The sequence below is a fragment of the Chironomus tepperi genome, unplaced genomic scaffold (assembly GCF_022539635.2).
Source record: "Chironomus tepperi strain 1889 unplaced genomic scaffold, CSIRO-AGI_Ctep_v1 contig_177, whole genome shotgun sequence".
NCBI lineage: Eukaryota > Metazoa > Arthropoda > Insecta > Diptera > Chironomidae > Chironomus > Chironomus tepperi.
The window spans coordinates 1,853,273-1,872,700 of NW_027226299.1; the positions used below are offsets into that span (position 1 = coordinate 1,853,273).

A 19,428-nucleotide genomic window follows, 5' to 3' on the forward strand; every position below is an offset into this window, starting at 1 on the left:
AAACTGAGATTGACCCTTTATTGAAATGCTGTCCAAACATTTTTGTGCCACAGCACACCTTGGTGGTCAGTCATGATCTAAACCGGACATCAGATGTGGTTCATTGCATTTGATTTCACAGTTTGGACAACACTGGTCTAAAGTTAGAGCAGGAACACTCCTTTGATGACTTTTTTGCCATCAGCCCTTAAACAAATGTCCGCATCATGAAACTTGACACAACACTTACGTAACTTAAAACTACAATAGCATCCTCACATCTCCCCAGGATAACTTTTTTGTTGGAACTTTTCACTTCTATTTATCCCTTATAGCTTAATAAACAACAAAGAACATGTGAGCATATTGCTTTACGTCACAAAAAAAAAAGTTAAGCATACACTAGCCTACAGCCCTATGCTGAATTAATCTAATAAAAAAATTCTCTTCTTCTTCTCTCTGTTTTGTTTCCCATTTCTAGTATTTTTTTATATCGCCGCGTCACATGAATAATTTGATTTCTCGTGACTGTTTTACAGCTAAAGCATCGCACGAAAAAAAGTTATTTTGTGTGTTCATTTCTGGGTAGATTTAGTTCAATGCACTTGGTGTGTTCAGTGAAATGATATCTCGATTTTTTAAAAAAAAAATATCAAGTGGACACAACTAGCCACACACTCACATGTCTGTATAATCATATGCTAAACAGAAATGTGATATCTTTTTATTTATTATACAATTTGTTTTGTTTTGAAGACTTTGGTCTTCTCTTTCTTGATTATTACTAGCTGTGAATAATTTACATATGAATGAAGGAGGTATCAAGCAATTTCTGATATGTTGTGCTAGTTGGTGTGACTAATTTACAAACTGGTGTGAAAGTTCTGACTGGAAATTTGGTGTTTTTGATGCTGATTTGGGATTAGATTGTGGATTAAGACTAGGATGACGATGATAAGTCCTTGATGATCCACAATGAGTCGAGAAGCCAACTAGGATAGACTTGAATTGAACAATTTTCAACAAACTTGTGGCATTTGACCATTGTATCTCAAGATACAGTCTTAATTATGAAAAAAGGCAATTTTTGTGAACGGCCTCCAAGACATGCCTTAAATTAGCCAGCATTCCCGCATTCAAATTCTATTTATTCATAAACTCGATACCAACTTTATGATAAAGAACATCATTAGCCATTAAAAAATATTATATATGCAGACGTGAGACGATGCTAGTCTACTAAATAAATACATATTTAAGTAAATATCTTGATAAAATCTAATCGACTATTATCGGTTTTATATTCCCGGCTATTCTGACCTGTAGCAAAATAATTCAGTAAAAAATTGGAATAGCTGATTTTTATCAATGATGAATTTTCAGTGAGGACTGATTTCTGATCTGGTTTAGGGACAGTTCACTTATTATGTTGCGTAAAATACGAATTTTTAGTGGATTCTATAGATTCTATTTTCGATCAGGATCGCAGTGCCATTCGGAAAGAGCTTTGGAATTCTCACTGTGGAACGCAAAGAACACTAGTTCATTATTATCTGGTATAGTGGAAGATGGTGATTTATTTTTGGATGTTTGCATTGATTTATTGGATAGTATGTAGCTTGCAGCGTCAGGGACTAAATTATTTCGATGAAAATTGGTTTTTTGACTGGCTGTTGACGAACTTAACTGACTACTTGAGTCTGCAAACATTTAGATTTGACATTGACAAGCACTGGACAGATCTAGCTTCAAAATGGACACAATTCTTTGAAATTTTGAACAAATTTCTCTTAAAAATCGTCAAAAATTCCAAAAATACACTACAAAAATTGCAACAAGTTACAAATCCTGTTCAACTCTATTCCCATTCTCATCCGTAAAAACCATCCAACAGGAATAAAAACATCCAAGAAGAAAGCAGTGAAACTTAAACAAGGTTCATACATATGAAATGATATTTTATTTTTGAAAAGTTAACTTGTTGGTTAGTAAGATGATGCTCGATGATATCGACATCAAATGTAGCACAAACAGCGTCAAGTTCCTCTCCATATATGAGAAGAATATCGACAGTAAAATAAAGTAACGAAGGAGAATCCGCGCAACGAAAGAAAAAGCGATAAAAAAATTGAATATAAGAAATTGTGTGTGCGTTCTTCTTATTCTTATTTATAAATAACCAGTTAAAGATTAAAAGAGAAAGAACTGATGGAAAGAATGAAACAAGAAGATCAGTTATTTTTTTTATTACTTTTTCTCTTACATTTTTTTTGCTTCTTCACTTTTTTTACTTCTTTTGCTTTTCACTTTGTACACAATTTTTTTATTTTTCCAACTATATTTTTGTGTGCCTCAGCTGGTGCTTTAAAGACTTTATTTGGTCAATTTTTTAGATTCACTTTTCGATAATTTTTTAAAAATATTTTTTAGTAAGCTTTGAATTTTTCAAAAATTTTCACGCAATTTTCTTCTTTAATCTCATAAAAAATTCTCTTTATCACTGACTAATGCTTCTCTTCCTTTTCCTCACTTCTCACTATTTTCCTTCTTATTTTTTTTAATAAAATTTTTTTTCCGCAATTTTGCTTTTTTATTTCCGATTCTTCTCGACTAAACGGCACGAGATACTCAAGAAGACTGAAGTATATTTGTTATGCTTGTGCTGCACACAATATAACTTTTTGAGAGAGGTTGAGCGTATCGTACGTGAGAGTCGATGACATTTGTTGTGAGAGTGGGAGATAAGCAGTCAATTGAGAGTGCGCGTTATGTACGTGAAAAAGTGGTAAACTTAAATAGCAATGAAATTTTTAAAGTTTCATGAACTTTTTGCATTTATGGAGTGATCCCTTGTGATTGTGGTGGGGTTATTGTTGTGAATTATTGGATTTACAGAGATGCTTTATTGATTAAATTCTGTAATTTTAAATGATTTAATTTTTTTGAAAATTACATGATTTTGATCGATCGGCACGTGTTTATATAGTTCCTAAACTGCCGTAATGACATAGATTTATTGCTTTTGGTCCTCCCAAAATACCCAATTTCCTCAAAAAATTTAAAGATCCTACAAAAGTCTGACAAAACCCACGCAAGGCCACGCTACTAATATGGTAAATTTTGATGCATTTTATATAATTTCGTATCATAAATCTCCTTTTATATTAACACAATTTAAATCTGTTGCTGACTTATGAGCTCAATTTACTGTTCATATTCATTCTGAAAGATCTTATCGCTCACGATATCGTTACTCATTGCCTTATTATTTTTTACAAAATAACAAATTTTCTACCTTTTGAGAATTTTAGATTCTTAAATTTCATTTATGGCTTCTAAATTGCTCGACAAGAAATTTTTCATGACTCACAAGTGCCTTTTTAAATTGAAATTGAAAAGTTTTTGCTATGCTTTCTGTTTCCTTGGATTTTATTTTTGTAAAACTAATTTGCTTTGTAATTTTGATGCTGTAAATTGTTTATAAATTGAATAATATTTTTTTGAAAAAAGTATTTCCTAGTAAACAATCAAGCATAAATTGAAATTTTATAGAAAATCCACTTCCAGGAGACTTAACTAATGTGTTTGTCTCGTAAATGTCAGAGCAATATTAGATTTGGTTCTGTGGTTTGTACTTTTCATGAATTACTTAATATTGTCAGAGTAATGGAACTAATTAAGAGCTCTTGAACTTGACACAAGAGTTTTTGAGAATTATACTTTGCAGAATTATTTTTAAGCCTTTCCAAAAACTAAACAAAACAAAAAAGGGGCATAAAACTATAAAATTCTAGAAATTGTATGATTTTCGAATTTGAATTACAGAAATAAGTTAAATTCAAATTTTGTGTAATATGAGTAAAAAGAGATGGATTTAGAAGCAATAAAAAAACCTCTCAAATTTAGAATGTTCACTTAAATCCACAAGTGTCGTACGAATGACAAAGCATTAAACAAAATTCAAATTCAAAAGTCTACTTCAAAAATGTAGCATTCACAGCCCGAATAACATCCACAAAAGAAATACGAATTTACTAAGAATTCAAAAGGCGAATAATACCTTTACATGATGATCTCAAAGACCTTTCTATTATTAGACGATTACCCTTTGAATCAACATCGATTAAGCGTCCAAAAAAAGAAGTTACACAATAGCACACGAAAGCAGAATGGAATAATGAAAAGGAAATCTTACAAAGCATATTTTTCTTTCCATTTATGCACTTTTTGTTCTGACTTTGAATGAAATACAAAGACCTACGTGAAAATAAACACGCAAAATAGAAGAAGTCAGTCAGGAATAAGAATAAAAATAATTTGATGCATGAGGTGATGATGATGAGTCACACAAAAAAAGAGACATAAAGGATCCCTTTTCCAAGAAGATAAACATCTCAATTGACTGAACTTTTTCCTTTTTTGCAGCTTATGGAACCAGTTTAAATGAGGTTAAAGTCTGCAACAATATACAATTTCCATGAATCCTTTGTTTCCGTATCCAATTTTTCTTCATAAAAATGTGGAATTTATTTAAGGATGCTGGGCACATTTTTAATACTCATCATTGATTCTGCGCAACACTTACGTTTTGTGTCTCCATTCCTGATAAATTGAGAGAAGTATTCCTACGAGCATATATGTATACATTATATAATCCTTACTCCCGACAAAAAAAAGAAACATTCCTTATGTATACAATTTGGCTTTGGCTTCGTTCACTAACCTACTCTATTTACTTTAGTATTAAGTTCTTTCTTTTTTTTTGGGTAGAAGAAATAAGAAGAAAATGTTTCGGGATAGCATGCAACATGAAAATGAACAAAGAAAGAAATTTAAGAGATATATATTTTCGGGAAGGAAGAAAATCAGGTCAGGCATGTTTTAAAGAGTGACTGAACGAGAAAAAAGAAGTTGAGACTGGTTAGTTTGCAGTTTTGCTGATTCAACGCTTTTTTTCAGGGATTCTATGCATTTTTTGTTGGTTTTTAAAGCTTACGGAACTGATTTTATTCCACCACAATGCAACCATACCCAAAAATCCCTGACAATTCCTTAAACCCAATCTCCATTTACATTATATTCAAACTGACATTCATGCATGAACAGTTAATCCCCAGTCATACTTAATCCAACATCCAAACTGAGGTCACAAACCCCCAAAACACCTTCCCATAAAAAATTTCGTCAATCCCAAAAGTGGAATGAACTGCAGATAGAACTAACTGATAAAAGAAATATTGCAATTTACAAAAAAAATGCCAATGCTTTCGTTCCACGCTCACTCTCTCAATACATGCACAAATCAAGCGACTGCATTGTCATAAATAATTTTTGTTGCACTTTTTTTTGTGCAGCTCCAAATGACGACAACAAAAAGTTACTTAATGATTCATTATTCAGACACGATCAGGCGAATGATTCAAGCTGGAATGTAAATTATGGCTTCTTTTTCTGCAACTTTGTAGATTAATGCAGGAATAATATGCAAGACTATTGGATTTAAATAATAATTATAATTGGTAGCTGTCTATCTATGTAGGTTGTAATACCTTTATAGATTATTTTGGATTTGATTTGTTTCTTTTGAATTTTAATTGGATTAAATGGGTGATTGTGGAACTTGAACTGAATTTTTAGATGGAAATGGATATCAGAGTTGTGATATTTAATACAAGGGATGGAACAATGAGTTTATGCTGTGGTTCACTACAATAATAAGAGCTGTGTAATGAGTATTGGATAGGAAAAAAAGGATAAGTGTGCTTTATGGCAAACATCCTCCGGTAGCTAAGTGGTTGGATCATGCGACCGTAAATCGTATGACGTGGGTTCGAGTCCCACTCGGACTATGTTGAGGGAAGTTGTACTTAGGCTATCTAGACCCTTAGAAATAGTCTTAATGAGTTGACAGCTTTATATTCCTACGAAATACAGGCCATACCCAAATATTGGCAACTTCATTGACAATTTGTCATCCCTAACAGTACACCCTGCAGTTTACTATTTTATTACTTGCACAATACCTTAGTAACAAGTCTGAATAGGAAACAGTACTAAATTTTATTCTATAAGCACATTTTGACCATAAAATAAAAGAGTTCTGTCCTTCATACATATGCACAATCGAATTCAAAAAGTAATTTATCCATAACACGTGTTCCGTTTCAAGTTTCACATAGTGATGTAAAAAAAGTCATGTACGTACATCCAGTTTCCAGTTTCCTTGTCTACAATGTTCAAGTTCCTTCAAAAGTAATCATTAAGGATAATGGATATAAAATTGGGTCTTCGATACGTTCCATAAACTTTATCATTTTGAGCCATCATACGCAATGGAATTAAATTTTACGGACTATTAAGTAGTAAACAATTGCTTGTTTGCTAAGACTTTTGGGTTCATAGGAATTAATGAAAAGAAAATGTGAGGCTTTAAGCGATTTTTATTAAATATTTGTTGTGTCTTGTTGCTGTAGAGATTTATGGACTGTTGTGTAAGATTCAAATCGACATGAAATTTTATATTTATGCTTGATTTTAAGGCTTTGTCAACAGATGAAAATCTAGAAAAAATTTTTTGTTATGTTGGAGGAGGAATTGCTATGGATGCAGTTCAAAGGTGACTTTTTGACTTTCAGTTGCTGCGTCAAGTCTGCATACAAGTAAGTTAACATTTTTTAAGGCTTTACATACCTGGAAATTAAAAAAGTTCTTCACATTTTGTTCCTAATTTAATTTGATGATAAAAAAATTAAAATTTTTAATGCAAATTAATCAGCATGTGGGTATCAAAATGTAGCAACATCAACAGAATCTCGTTTTGACAACAAGCTTATTAGTCACTTCAATCCCACAAAGCTTGAGAATGTGTGGGTGTAAATTTGCGTAGATTAATAATCAATAAGGAATGTTAAGACACAATAATATTGATAAAGAGGCATCAGAACATCACATGCTTATCATTTAGAATTTTCTCAAGGATATACATAGAAGATTAAGACCTTCTAAATTTTCATCTAGATTATGCTATCAAAAATGGAAGTACCTACTTGTATGGTCATTAAATTTAATATAGAATATTATAAAAGGTACATATCTACTTTACAGCCTTGAAATTCATTGGCCATGAAAAAAAGTTCTTCGAAAATATTCTGGGACTGTTCACTTATCAAGTTACTTCCTTCCCTCACCCTTTGTGACAAAATGTTCACATAAAAATTCGGCTTTACACTTAACTAACATGACTTTGATGCTTGCTTTGAGACTAGAACTGACTTTAAGGCCCCCTTCCTTGACTTCGTCCCTGACTTGAGCTTTTCGAACTTGCATAATCCTTAACCAAACTCAACTTCAACAAACTTCTTAATGTACTGCCTCATTAAGCTTTTCACAGCTCCCATTTCATTCAAGAATTCCTCTAAATCGATAAGAATGGGTTCCAAGAATAAAATAATTACAATCCATTCTTTCAACAACCCTCTCAATTCCTTAAATAAGACAACAAAGATAATAAAGATGAAGTGTTTAATTCAAACTTTACTCCCACGAGAACTTTTTTAGAAACCGCAAGCCTGTTGCCAGTCAAAGGGAATATCCTACTGTTCTATTAAACTAAATAATAAGGTAGATTCACGTGTAGAGTAAGAAAATTTTCAGCAATAAATGAATAAGAAAAAGTTTTAAATTAATTTTTTTTGCCTTCACATCTCCTTCATGCTGATCGATAAACACATAAAAAAAATGAAAAAGTTTTTCCTTATTCAGCATTGTTTGGTTAAAGGATAGAGATTCATTCATAATCTTTAATTAATGTCTTTTGTTCATTCGTTATGGTTATTGCTGGATAGATCCTTAGGTGTGTCTTCGAGAAATGGAGATGAAATGATGAATTACATTAGTTCCTTTTTATGTGTAAAAAAGTCTTGATTATCGTACAGAACATGAAAGCCTTGTGATAAAAATGATTGAGTTAGCTGAATAGGTATGATGTTCATGAACAAAGTACATTTCTTTACAAAAGGAAGTAATTTAATTTTCATTCAATAAAATGTTGACTTTAATCTTCTGTCTCGGAATTTTATTAAAGGATTCTTATTTCCCACGTAGTATTTTAAGTGATTTCAAGGGTTGAGGAGATCTAAGCGATGCACAGACTATCATTTATCCTATCAATCTTAGACCTATCCTTAGAAGGTAAAGAGCGTGCTCTCAAGAGCAGTGTAAACTGAGAGCATGGCTTACGAACATGCTCATCTAGTATCAAGTCAATCCATTTCCACAAATCAAATGACACAAGATCAATGTCTTTCTAAGAGCGACACAAATGATCTCTTTTATTAACAATAAATGGAAGTTGCTCCATTTGACGTCCATATGCTACCATAATTAAGCGGAGCCGTAAAAGGTCCATCGCAGAGCCTTCATCATTTGTGTCGCTCGGGAATGTCACAAATAAGTTTAAGTTTAACATATAAGACCTCCAACCTCATTCCACATCCATAAAAAGTCATTTTCCCTTAACACCAAAAAAAAAATCCCTTCCTTCATCCTTTTCCTTGTTCCGTTAAAATCACATCATCTTCTACCAAGAATACAGAAAAAGCTTTTAACATAACTTTCAAGCAAGAAAATTTTTTCTTAGAATGCAGCATAAAATTTATTTTTCTTTGTTTGCTCACATCATACATACTTGTTTGAATTTTTAATGAGCTATCTTCATTTATATCACATTTGATTAATGTTGAGACATATTAATGTTTGCACTTTGGATTAGTTAAAAATAAATTTTCATCACTGATGGAATAATGAATGGATTTATGATTCATGAATGATTTGTCCTTATGGGAATTTTGAGGGGAAATTTTCGGAGTCATTTTGGATAATTTAGGTAGAAAATTTGACTGGAAATTGAGTGTTGTTGGTCTGGGGTGTAGTCAGGAAGGCTGTTGAGGGTACAAAGTATTCTAACTTAATGTTGGAAGCACGTTGGATTGTAAGAGCTCTTAGAATCTACTACGGATTATAAAAATTGATGGGAGGGGTAAGGGGGTATGGGGCTGGATATCAACTTCCCCTGAACACACCTTTGTCTCATACCAAATATCCCCCAACAGTCCCACAACACTCAAAAATAATGGACCATAGAAAAATCATCTCAAAATTCCTCCCAAGGGTTAATTGACGTGATCTAAGATATACTCATTATGCGTGTTAAGAATAAGACATAAGAGTGAGGAGATTATGTAGATTATTATTGCAAATCAGCCAAGCATATATTCATGATTTATATACTCACTTAGCTATATCCAGTAACTCTTCAATGAATCTTATTTCACACAAAGCACGAACAAATTTTTCACACTTTTCAGGAATTCCAGCAATTTGAAGAACAAAGAATTCAGCTACAAGAATCTTCAAGTAACAATTTTTTATATTAGATCAAAAAAATTTGTTATTTTTCACGTGACTTGAAGACTTGCAGCTTGAATGAGAACTAATCTTAGACACGAGAAAATTTTGTACGGTAAAGCATGCAGTTTTTATGAGAGAAAATTATTTCCTTCCAGGATGCGCACTGGAAAATTTGATTTGACTGTATTTGTGCTTCTCATCCTTTACTCTCATTTATATCGTTTCTATGAACTTTTGTCATGTGACGCAATGTGCAAAGTGCACTTTACCATCTTCTCATGGGCAAAGGCGAATGATCTGTAAATAAATGATGATAGAAATCTTTCGCGATGAAAATAGTTGAAGTTCAATGGTAGCATCAAAAAATGTTCGTCTTGGTGTTCATGCATTGGGAGTTTTGCACTGAATATTTTTTGTGGTAATCAGCGTTAATTGGTATTGAGGAGCGTTTTTGTGGGTGATTTTAAGGGATGGTTTGAGTTTATTGTGGCTTTGGATTCAAGGAACTAAATAATACTGTATAGTTGCTATGGAAATGTAGGCTAAACAGCCTTTTGCAGAAGCTATTGGAATTCCAACTACTCAATATGCCTTCCCACATGATTTTGCCATTTATGTTACTGCTACTTCTCAAAATTAAGGGTTCAAGCAGCATCATACCCATTAAACTGAGGTCATTAATCCAATCAAAATCTATAGCAAATTGTTGCAAATTGCCATTATCCAGAAGATCTAGATTTGAGATTGATGCAAGGGTGTAGCCAGAAATTCATTTAATGCAGGGGATGGGGTGGGTTTGCCGTCCATGGCTGAATATGTCATACTACCCTACATTGATGATTCCTCGAATTCCTATCCATGATCTAGCTTTATATTGGCTCCAAATCAGCAGCTACCTCACAAATCTCATCAATTCCATTCTTCAGCAATGACTCATTGTGATGAATGACAAATTTATTTACAATTTCATAAGAAATCAAAGCAATTCCAACAGTAAATATCCTCAGTTGTTATTTATACAGCACTGAGACATCATCTTCATTACATTTGTATAATTTTTATTCCTTTAACATTTTTTATCCATATTTCCACGAACTCAGTAACTGTATCCTACATATTTTACCATACCTACAAAGCTTTGGAATTAAAAGACACATTGCAAGATACATTTCAATCCATCGACAGTATCGTATTGACAAAGAGGATTATATTTCCTAAGGGATATAAATAAGCAGGATGAAGAATAAGGAAAAAATTATTCAGTGACAAAAGTTCTGATTTGGTTAAATTAAAGTTCATGCCCTGACCTTTGGAATTTAAGGGCTGGATGCCAATGATGCCATTTGGAATGTCAGCAGATTGTCAATTTATTGGCAAACTTTATGTTTATAGCAGTTTGGATTAGTATGCTGTATTTAAGGGGAATGTTTAATGTCAATGTTTATTATCAGATGCTGCTGCTTACCTAGTAACATTGTTCCTGCATATCTTCAAGCTATTTACATAGATATCATCCAGATTGCTCCCTAAAAAGTTTATTTTAATTGAAAATTGGAAAAATTAATTGAATTGAAAGAATAAAAACATCCAGACGAGATTTACATCCTGTAAATATGCACAAAATAAAACAAAGCTCATCAACTTGTTTGCTACATTTTCTACAGACAATAACAAGTCTTGCAAAAGGGTTCAATGTTACAATTCACGACAGACAATAATTACAATGACAAAGATCTAATAAAGTTTCAGGTCATGCTAGAAACATCCACAATTTTAATGTCTAATTGCTATTTTGGCTTATGTAGGAAGACACCAGAATTAAGAGTTCAAATTAAGTTCATCAGATTTGGTAAGAAACCATTTAGAAATTTTGCTGAGCAATAAAATTGTGAACTTCCAAATGACTTCATAAATTCCTTTGTATTCCCAATCGACTAATCCAGCATTTATATCCAATTAAAGGAAGACCCAACAAATTGACACAAATTATCTCTATTCGACTTCATTGCATCCGAATAAAAGTTTGTATTCTATTTATGATACAATTTAGAGGTCGTGGAAGTTCATTAACACATTCCGCATTCAGCGAGATGAGGGAAAAGTTCATACACAGAAGGAATTTATTGCTCATTTTCCGGATCTTGATGCTACTGATTCTTACTGTTTTGGGATGATTGTTGTTGTCATTTCTTTTTTGGTGTTTAAATTTCCATTGGAATCGGGTTAGAATGATGATCAGTTTGGGTTATTGGCTAGACATGATGAGCCAGTTGAGGATTATGAGTTTGAATGGGACATGCACACAGGTTGACCAAAGCTGCTTTAATATTATCATGTCTCACAATAAACAACAGAATCAAGAATCATGAACAAGGCTCTAACTAAGCATTGAGTCATATGAACAGCCTATTACGACATCCAGTCCAAACATTCCAATCATGCCTTCCTTACTTGCTTACATTCGTTACTGTATAATTCTGTTATTCATGTGCTTTCTTTCCTCTCCTTCCCTCGTGTGTGTGTTCATTGTCATAGGTTCCAAATGCATAAGAATATAAATGGACACAAATGATTCATGCGCATTGGAAGTTCGTGGTTAGTGAGGGGAAATACCATTAGTCAACATTCCTTCCATAATGTGGAAATGAAAAGAATGAATGAAAAATTCGATAAAAAGTTTTTCATTATCGATTTTTCACGAAATAGACGGATAGAAAAGTTTGTTGATATCTGCCACATTGCAAAAGAGCTCTGATATTTTTTAAGTCGTATTTAGGGAAATTTAGATGAAAAATTGTTTTTAAATGTTGAAATTAAACTAGTGGAACATCAATAATAACATACATAACATGTATTCATTACCGTGTGACTTTTAAGGAGATAATTTTTGTGTTTTTATAGGCAAAATTTACTGTGACGAAAGAAATTCTTTTGTTTAAAGTAAAAAAAGTTATAAAAAAAATTTAAAAGTTCAACAATATTGAATTTCTCAATCTTTGCAACAACGTTGTGGTATTAAGGAAACCTGTAACTGTGACCAAAGATGGACATTAATTCATTTAATCACACATTTTTGCATTTTTATCATACATTATTAATGTTGTTGTTGTTAAATCATTACGTGACTATTGCTTATCACGATGATACGCACAATGTTGCTAAGCGATTGGATGTGGACGTCTGTGCGGGTATGAATATTTTAATTTAATTAATTATCAAATACTTTGTTGTGGTTTGCCTTTATCTCATTTAAATGTGATGGGATTATTCGACGATTTTCTATTGAATTTTCATGAAGTTTCTTCGAATCGATGTAGTGGAAGTGTTATGTACTGAGGAATAATTTGTGTTGTTCCTTTATTGATTATTCTGTAGTAATGAAGCCTTATAAGGAAGAACTTTCTTTAGAACGAGTTGAATTCTAGTTCAATTCGGAAGATTTTTGCAAAATTCTAGTACATTTTGGGAGATCTAGAACCATCTTCTAAAAACCTAGTCTAATTTAGTCAAAAATCTCAATTTACACTGTAAAATAATCTAGAACATGCTTCTAGTATTTCTTAATCTAATCCAATTTCTCAAACATCTTCCTCAACATCCTAATCTTATTAAATTTTAATCAAAAATTTTCTCATGTTCCATCCATCATTTTACAACAATCTTCTTCCTTCTCATTTTAGAAAACTTCAAAATCCACTCATCGACGATAATTCGTACTGAAGAATCGAAGGCAATGGGCGCAAAATTTTTGAATGATGAAGAAGTCGCCTCCAACGATGCTTGCATGAAAATGTGCTGTGCTACAGACGAATGCGATGTTTTCATTTACGAAGAGAAGGTAAATATTGATATTGAAACGGACATTGTGAATCATTGAGTCATGAGATACTTAAAGCACTTATTTGCACAATGAGAATGAGAAGAAACAAAAGAGAGCACCAAACCGTCTGCTGAAAAACAATCTGAAACAAGCTCAGTTGTTGTTGTTAGACGGCATGTGATGATATCATCGAGCTATATTTCATTTTGTATATGGGGTCAGAAAATGAAACCTTTTTAATGCTCAGACCTTTCCTTCTTCTTGTCTTTCCTCATCATTGTGTTTCTCTGCCTTCTTTTTAAATATTTCTCGAACTCGTTTATTAATGACTTTATGGTGAGATGACTAATGTTATAAATACGATTATAATTAAAGGATTTATGATAATTTTTTGTGTGCTTTTTAAAAAAGATTTGGAAATTCAAGATTAAAATTTATTGTAATTAAATTGTGGGGGATTTAAATTACATATTTGGTAAACGGAATCAGACATTTAATTTGTTGGTCACTTAAAGAGAAATGTTGAATTTAAATGAGTTGCTTTTTGGGAATTTTCAAGAGAATTCTAGTCCAAAATTTCAAAAATCTATTCTAAAATCTAGCAAATTTCTCTTTAAATCTAGTTTTGTACTAGACTATAGTAAGTTGAAGGAGATTCTGATAAAATCTGGTACTTTATTTTGTTTTATGGCAAAAAATCTAGTATAAACGAGAATTCGTGAACCTTAAACCTGTCATTACACTAAACAGACCAGAAAAAGAGTATTTAAGGCATTAAAAAACATGTCTAACCTTTTTAAATCCCCAATTCCTTCATTTAATCAAGAATCATCGCCTCAACTTCTTCACCATGACCCGTTAAAAATCCTAAACTAATTAAATTGATTCATTCACAACATCCATCCATTCATGTGGAATAATTTAACGCTGGATGCTCAATGTAGAGTAAAAAAATTCTCTCGAATCCAATTTGTTTCACTTTTTGCTTCATTTTCATCTCATACGTGCTGGAATATTCAATTGACCTTCACAAAATATCGAAAAATTTTTACCTCATAAATTTGAATTTATTCTTTTTTTTAGAGTTCTGGAACCTGCTTTCTCTTCCACTGTGGCCTCTCGGATGATTTTCGATGCAAATTTACAAGCCATACAAATTATACGAGCGGCATTTTGACAGTCACGCGTAATGAACTGCAATCTATGATGATTAATCAAATTTCTGATATTGCTGTTAAACCTAAACTATCGCAAAATGAATTAGATTTAGTTAGTCTGAAACGTCCGAGCTCATATCAAAAGTAAGTATCCAATTATAATTTTTTCAATTATTTTTCTATCATATTTCATTATATCAATTAGGTCATCAGAGCTCATAGCTCTTCCATCAACAACATCAACAATTCCACCACTTGGTGTGCGTCTGTCTGATGTATCTAGTACACAAACAACAACAAAATCCCCATCATCATCATCATCATCGTCTGTATGTGGCAGATTTCAATTTCAATGTCAAACATCCAAAGAATGCATTGCGGTGAGATATTGATGCAATAAGAAGAATGATTAATGTGAAATGTTATTAACTTGCTTGTCTCTTACAGATTTACAATGTCTGTGATCAAATAGCGCAGTGTGAGGATGCAAGTGATGAAGGGCCTGAGGTAAGACATAATGAATAATGAGGTACAAAAAAAGGAACTCTAAAATGTTAATTTTTCTTTACAGTGTCCAACAACAAATTCTGTAACCGTGAAAAGTATTTTGACTGGCGTTGAAAATCAACCAAAGGTAGATAATCAAATAAGTAGGAATCGCTTAGTTTCGAATGTAAGTTCACAACCTTCATATATCCATTTATCGTCTTAATTATGAATATCTTTTTTAGATGAACGATAATTTTAATCAAATGCCTCATCCTATTATTCATAATCGAGAAGATCCCATGTCGGCGCCAAAATATTCACAAAATCATGTTGCACAATATACGGGTGAGTGACTACAAACAGAATGTGGCTTTTACCACATGATATCTCAAGCCGAGTTAAATGATGAAGTTTCTTCGATGAGAATCTTGATAAGGAATATTAATGAATGCCACGAAGACAACGTGAAACTTTTATAACAGATTTTTTGTTCTAATTTATTCTGCGAATGGCTTTTGTGTATCTCTATGAAGTTTCTTCGATGAGAATCTTGATAAGGAATATTAATGAATGCCACGAAGACAACGTGAAACTTTTATAACAGATTTTTTGTTCTAATTTATTCTGCGAATGGCTTTTGTGTATCTATATTTGGGATGAAGCTGGTTAGGTTGAGGCTTATGGTTTCGGGAAGTTGTCGAAAGTTTGGAGCTGAGCATTAATTGGGATTTGATCAAAGATGAGTTGCTGTATTCATCAGTACACACTTACTTACTTCGATGGCCTTACATATAAATTTTGATCCATGGCTTCTTTCAGATGGCACCTAAAGTTGGCTCTATCACTGGCTTTCGTCTGCTAGTATCCAAGACATTTTTTCAGAAAAGAGCTCAAAATTTGGTCAATTTAGCTTACAATGTGACCAATAGAGTTCAAAAAGTGACTAAAAGAGCTCATCCTGCTTTCGAGCTGCTTACTCCTTTATTAGTAGAAACTCACATCTCTGCATTCCAAAAATAAACTTCTCATACTCAAGCTAGCCATCAACTCTATCTTATCTCTTTTGATCTCAGTCACACTACTTGACTTAGACCTAAATACCAAACTACTTCCCTATTTATTTAGAAAGCAGAAGACATGTTAAACATATAACGAACCCATAAAATAACATTTTATTTACCATTTCATGTAGACATCATATTCAAAACAGTACGCAAAAAAATTTCTGCAGATCATTCAATTTAATTTTTACATCCAATATGAAAAGTAGAGTCATGACTCTTTGGTGTAGTTTCGGCTATTAAATTATCTCTATTTTTATATGTCTGTGAATTTCGGATGAAAAAGAATTTTTTGCATGTTTAGGTTCTCTATTTGCTCATAGTTCTCACAAAAATATTCATATACCTAAATAAACGTGTATGGAATTAAATAAGTACACGAGTCTTTGACCTTGAACTTGAACTGTAATGTGGTAAAACACGCAAAGGAAGAAGAAAATCGATTTACATGTTGGTGGGTCATTCACTTATGAGGTCCATGGAAATTGACATAATCCCTAACAGACAAAGAGCATGTAAATTCACAGGAATACCACTAAGACACCTGAAAGCGTTCACTGTGTCTGTTAGGGAATTTTAGAGATTTGATACGGAAGTTCGTAAAATGCTGACTTATTTTGGATGTGAGAGGAAGAGACAGGAGTTTAGTCATGTAATGATAGACGTCATTTATGGACAACTCCCAAGAACTTCTCTAAAAATAAATAAATTACAAGAAGTATGTAAATTTGCACAGAAAAGGTTTCATTACGAATGTCATGAATTTTAATCTTAGTAAACAATTACATAGCAAAATATCCGACTCTAAACCAGAACTGACACAAAAATTCTCATCCCAAGTGAGTCACAATCTCATCTGACCGACTCTTAAAAACACAATATTAAATCCAGTAAAATGGCCCAAAGCAATTTTCATAATCTCATCAAACGTCCAACAAACTGTTCAATTTTCAAGCTATAATTTAAAACAATCAACTAGAATGAGAATTACACATTACAAACTCAGACACTAAATAATTTCATAACGTAAATGCGATAAAATCATTTTTTACGACTCGCGAAAAAATATCTCTCACATTCTAATTTATGATTTTTTTCTTGAAAAAAAAGTAAGTAAATATGAAACAGACAGAGAATAAAGAATAAGAGGAGCCATGAAATAAAGAAATATTTGAAGCGGAAGTGAGCAATAAGTGACTGAAATAAAGACGACAATTGACCAATTTTCAAGAATTTCTTTTTTTCAAGAAATGAAAAAATGAAGTTAAAGAAGATTAATGAACGGACTTGAGTGCGTGCCTACAATACATGCATGCGGGTAAATGTATTTTTTATCTGGACATTCTGTTTGGAAATGGGGCTTAAGATTGTCGAGGAGGAATGGTAATTTGTTGGGATTGAGGGGATGAAGCGCAGTTCTTAAGTATTATAACCTACTTGTGGCAAGATCAATTGATCAATGTTCATGGTTTGAAGTTCAAAATTTAACGTATTTTAAAAATTCAAATTTTTAACGTTTTTTCAAAATTTAACATTTTAACGTATTTTAGAAATTTGAATTGAAATTTTGCATTTTTTGCTATAAAAATGTTCAAATCACGGAAAACTCAGCCACAACCCATCTATACGCTCAATTTACATATCCAGTCATCCAAATAGACACTCAACACTCTTCGCCAAACTGAATAAATTATGCTACAAACTTGCAAGCAAAAGAGAAAACGAAAGAACATGACATACATACATGCTTAGCATAATTCTCTTCTTTGCTCATTCTTTCAATTAAGAACAATGAAATGCAATAGAAGCAATTCAATGAATAATCCACAGACTTAAATAAAATCCATTATTGAATTAAATTGAATTTTAATGGAAAGCAATGAACTTTTAATGAGCGCATCTTTTGTTCGATTCGTGATTCAACAGTTTAATGAAGAAGTTCTAAATACTCAACTACATTGTATAAGGTCGAGTGAATTCTTTTTCTTATGATTTGGTAGTCAAACGTGCTTAGTTTTGGGATATTTCTGTAATTGATGAATTTAAAGATTCGAAAATGATTGATTGGTAATTGGTTGGATGAACTCTTAGGTCACGATTGTTCTGGTTTTAAAATTGAATTGTGGATTGTTGACGTAAAAAAAAATAATTTTTGAAAATAGCAAAAAAGTTACAAGTTATGAAAAGAAAAATTAGCACACGTAATTAGAATTTTTATATTTATAGGATTTGAACCTTGGCATTAACACATATTTTTAAAATACAGTATATTTAGATTAATTAAATTTAGCAAAATAACATATTTAAGCCCCTATTCTCCTTCTATTCCAGACACTGACACAGACAGTCACATATTCAGCCATAAAAACAATCTTCTATCCGGAAATAATTTCCCAAATATTCAATATCAACCAAAATACCAAATACTCAGGTAGTCTCTCAATTCTCAGATATAAAACATTTTTATTGACTTTTTTTGATAGAGATCCTTACATGATGCCTCAATCACAGCAAGTTGACGATCAAGTTTATCGCGATCAATTGCAAATGACTCGCAATGACTGGCCACAAATGCCCCAAATGCCACCGCAACCACAGCAGCAACCTGTTATGCCACAAATGCCGAAACAGAGTAATCCTGTGTGGAGTGAGAAATTACCAAAGCAAGTTCCAGTTGAGGATAAAGTTGTGAGCAATAAAAAGCAACAGCAACAAAAAGATTCTGAATATTCAGAAGAATATGTAGAAGCAGATGAGAGTCAGTCTGATGGAGAAGATGTCACGACTACAGTGGCACCAAAAAAGGTAAGTCAGTCAATCAACATGAAGTGATTATAAAATCATCAAAATTTTGATTAATTCCAGAAAACACGAAAACACAAGAAGCAAAAGGCCCAACAAAAAGAGAAGCAAGTGAAGGCACATGAAAAGCCATTGCACGAACAGCTGAAACAATTGAAAAATACAGCAAATGATGATGCTCAATTTATATCTGAATATAGTGAACGCATTGAGAAGCCTACGGGTGCAATTTTATCACTAACACTAGGTTGCTTAGTGCTTGCCGCATTATCCATACTTATTGGATGTCGTATGAAACGAGTACATGTGAGAAGACGACGACACGGAAAGGCAGTCGACGCAGACTTTCTTGTTAATGGAATGTACTTGTAAAAAATTTATGATTATTTTATAATCATTTTTCCATTTTTTATTACTTATTGTAAATTGTTGCCATTGAATTTTATTTACATAAGAACTTTCCCATGAAATTTCCATTTTCTTTTGTTCTATTTTATTTATTAAGAATTATAATGGGTTATTTATTTGAGAAATATTTAATTTCAATTAAAGAAATTCTTTAATTATTTTGTATTAATGTAATCTTTCAGGAACAATAAGAAATAAAGACATAATTGAAGTTTGAACATTTACCATACAAATGCCGACTAGTCTTGTGATTCATATTAATAATCTCATTTCTAGGAAATTAAGTCTTATGTTTGGCTAGAAC

At 32.3% G+C, this 19,428-nt stretch overlaps 2 protein-coding genes across 3 annotated transcripts in view; one reads left to right on the forward strand and one right to left on the reverse strand.

The window, feature by feature from the left end:
• Window positions 1-9,422, reverse strand: part of LOC139089283 (protein phosphatase 1 regulatory subunit 14B) — a 62,720-nt gene extending 53,298 nt beyond the window's left edge. The window contains exon 1 of one of the 2 annotated variants that reach the window (XM_070638763.1): window positions 9,272-9,422. The gene's annotated coding sequence lies outside the window, so the exon portion shown is untranslated. Of the gene's footprint in view, window positions 1-2,242; window positions 2,602-9,271 lie in introns of those variants that run through there. The other variant, XM_070638762.1, reaches the window with a different exon arrangement.
• Window positions 9,423-12,092: 2,670 nt separating this feature from the next.
• On the forward strand, window positions 12,093-19,337 carry LOC139089338 (activating signal cointegrator 1 complex subunit 2 homolog). The gene is made up of 10 exons (XM_070638840.1): window positions 12,093-12,575; window positions 13,068-13,225; window positions 14,291-14,508; window positions 14,570-14,744; window positions 14,812-14,871; window positions 14,936-15,037; window positions 15,096-15,198; window positions 18,246-18,337; window positions 18,396-18,719; window positions 18,780-19,337. The coding sequence occupies exons 1-10, from the start codon at window positions 12,431-12,433 to the stop codon at window positions 19,086-19,088; spliced, it is 1,686 nt and encodes a 561-aa protein (XP_070494941.1). The 5' UTR covers window positions 12,093-12,430; the 3' UTR covers window positions 19,089-19,337.
• The last annotated feature ends 91 nt before the right edge of the window (window positions 19,338-19,428 follow it).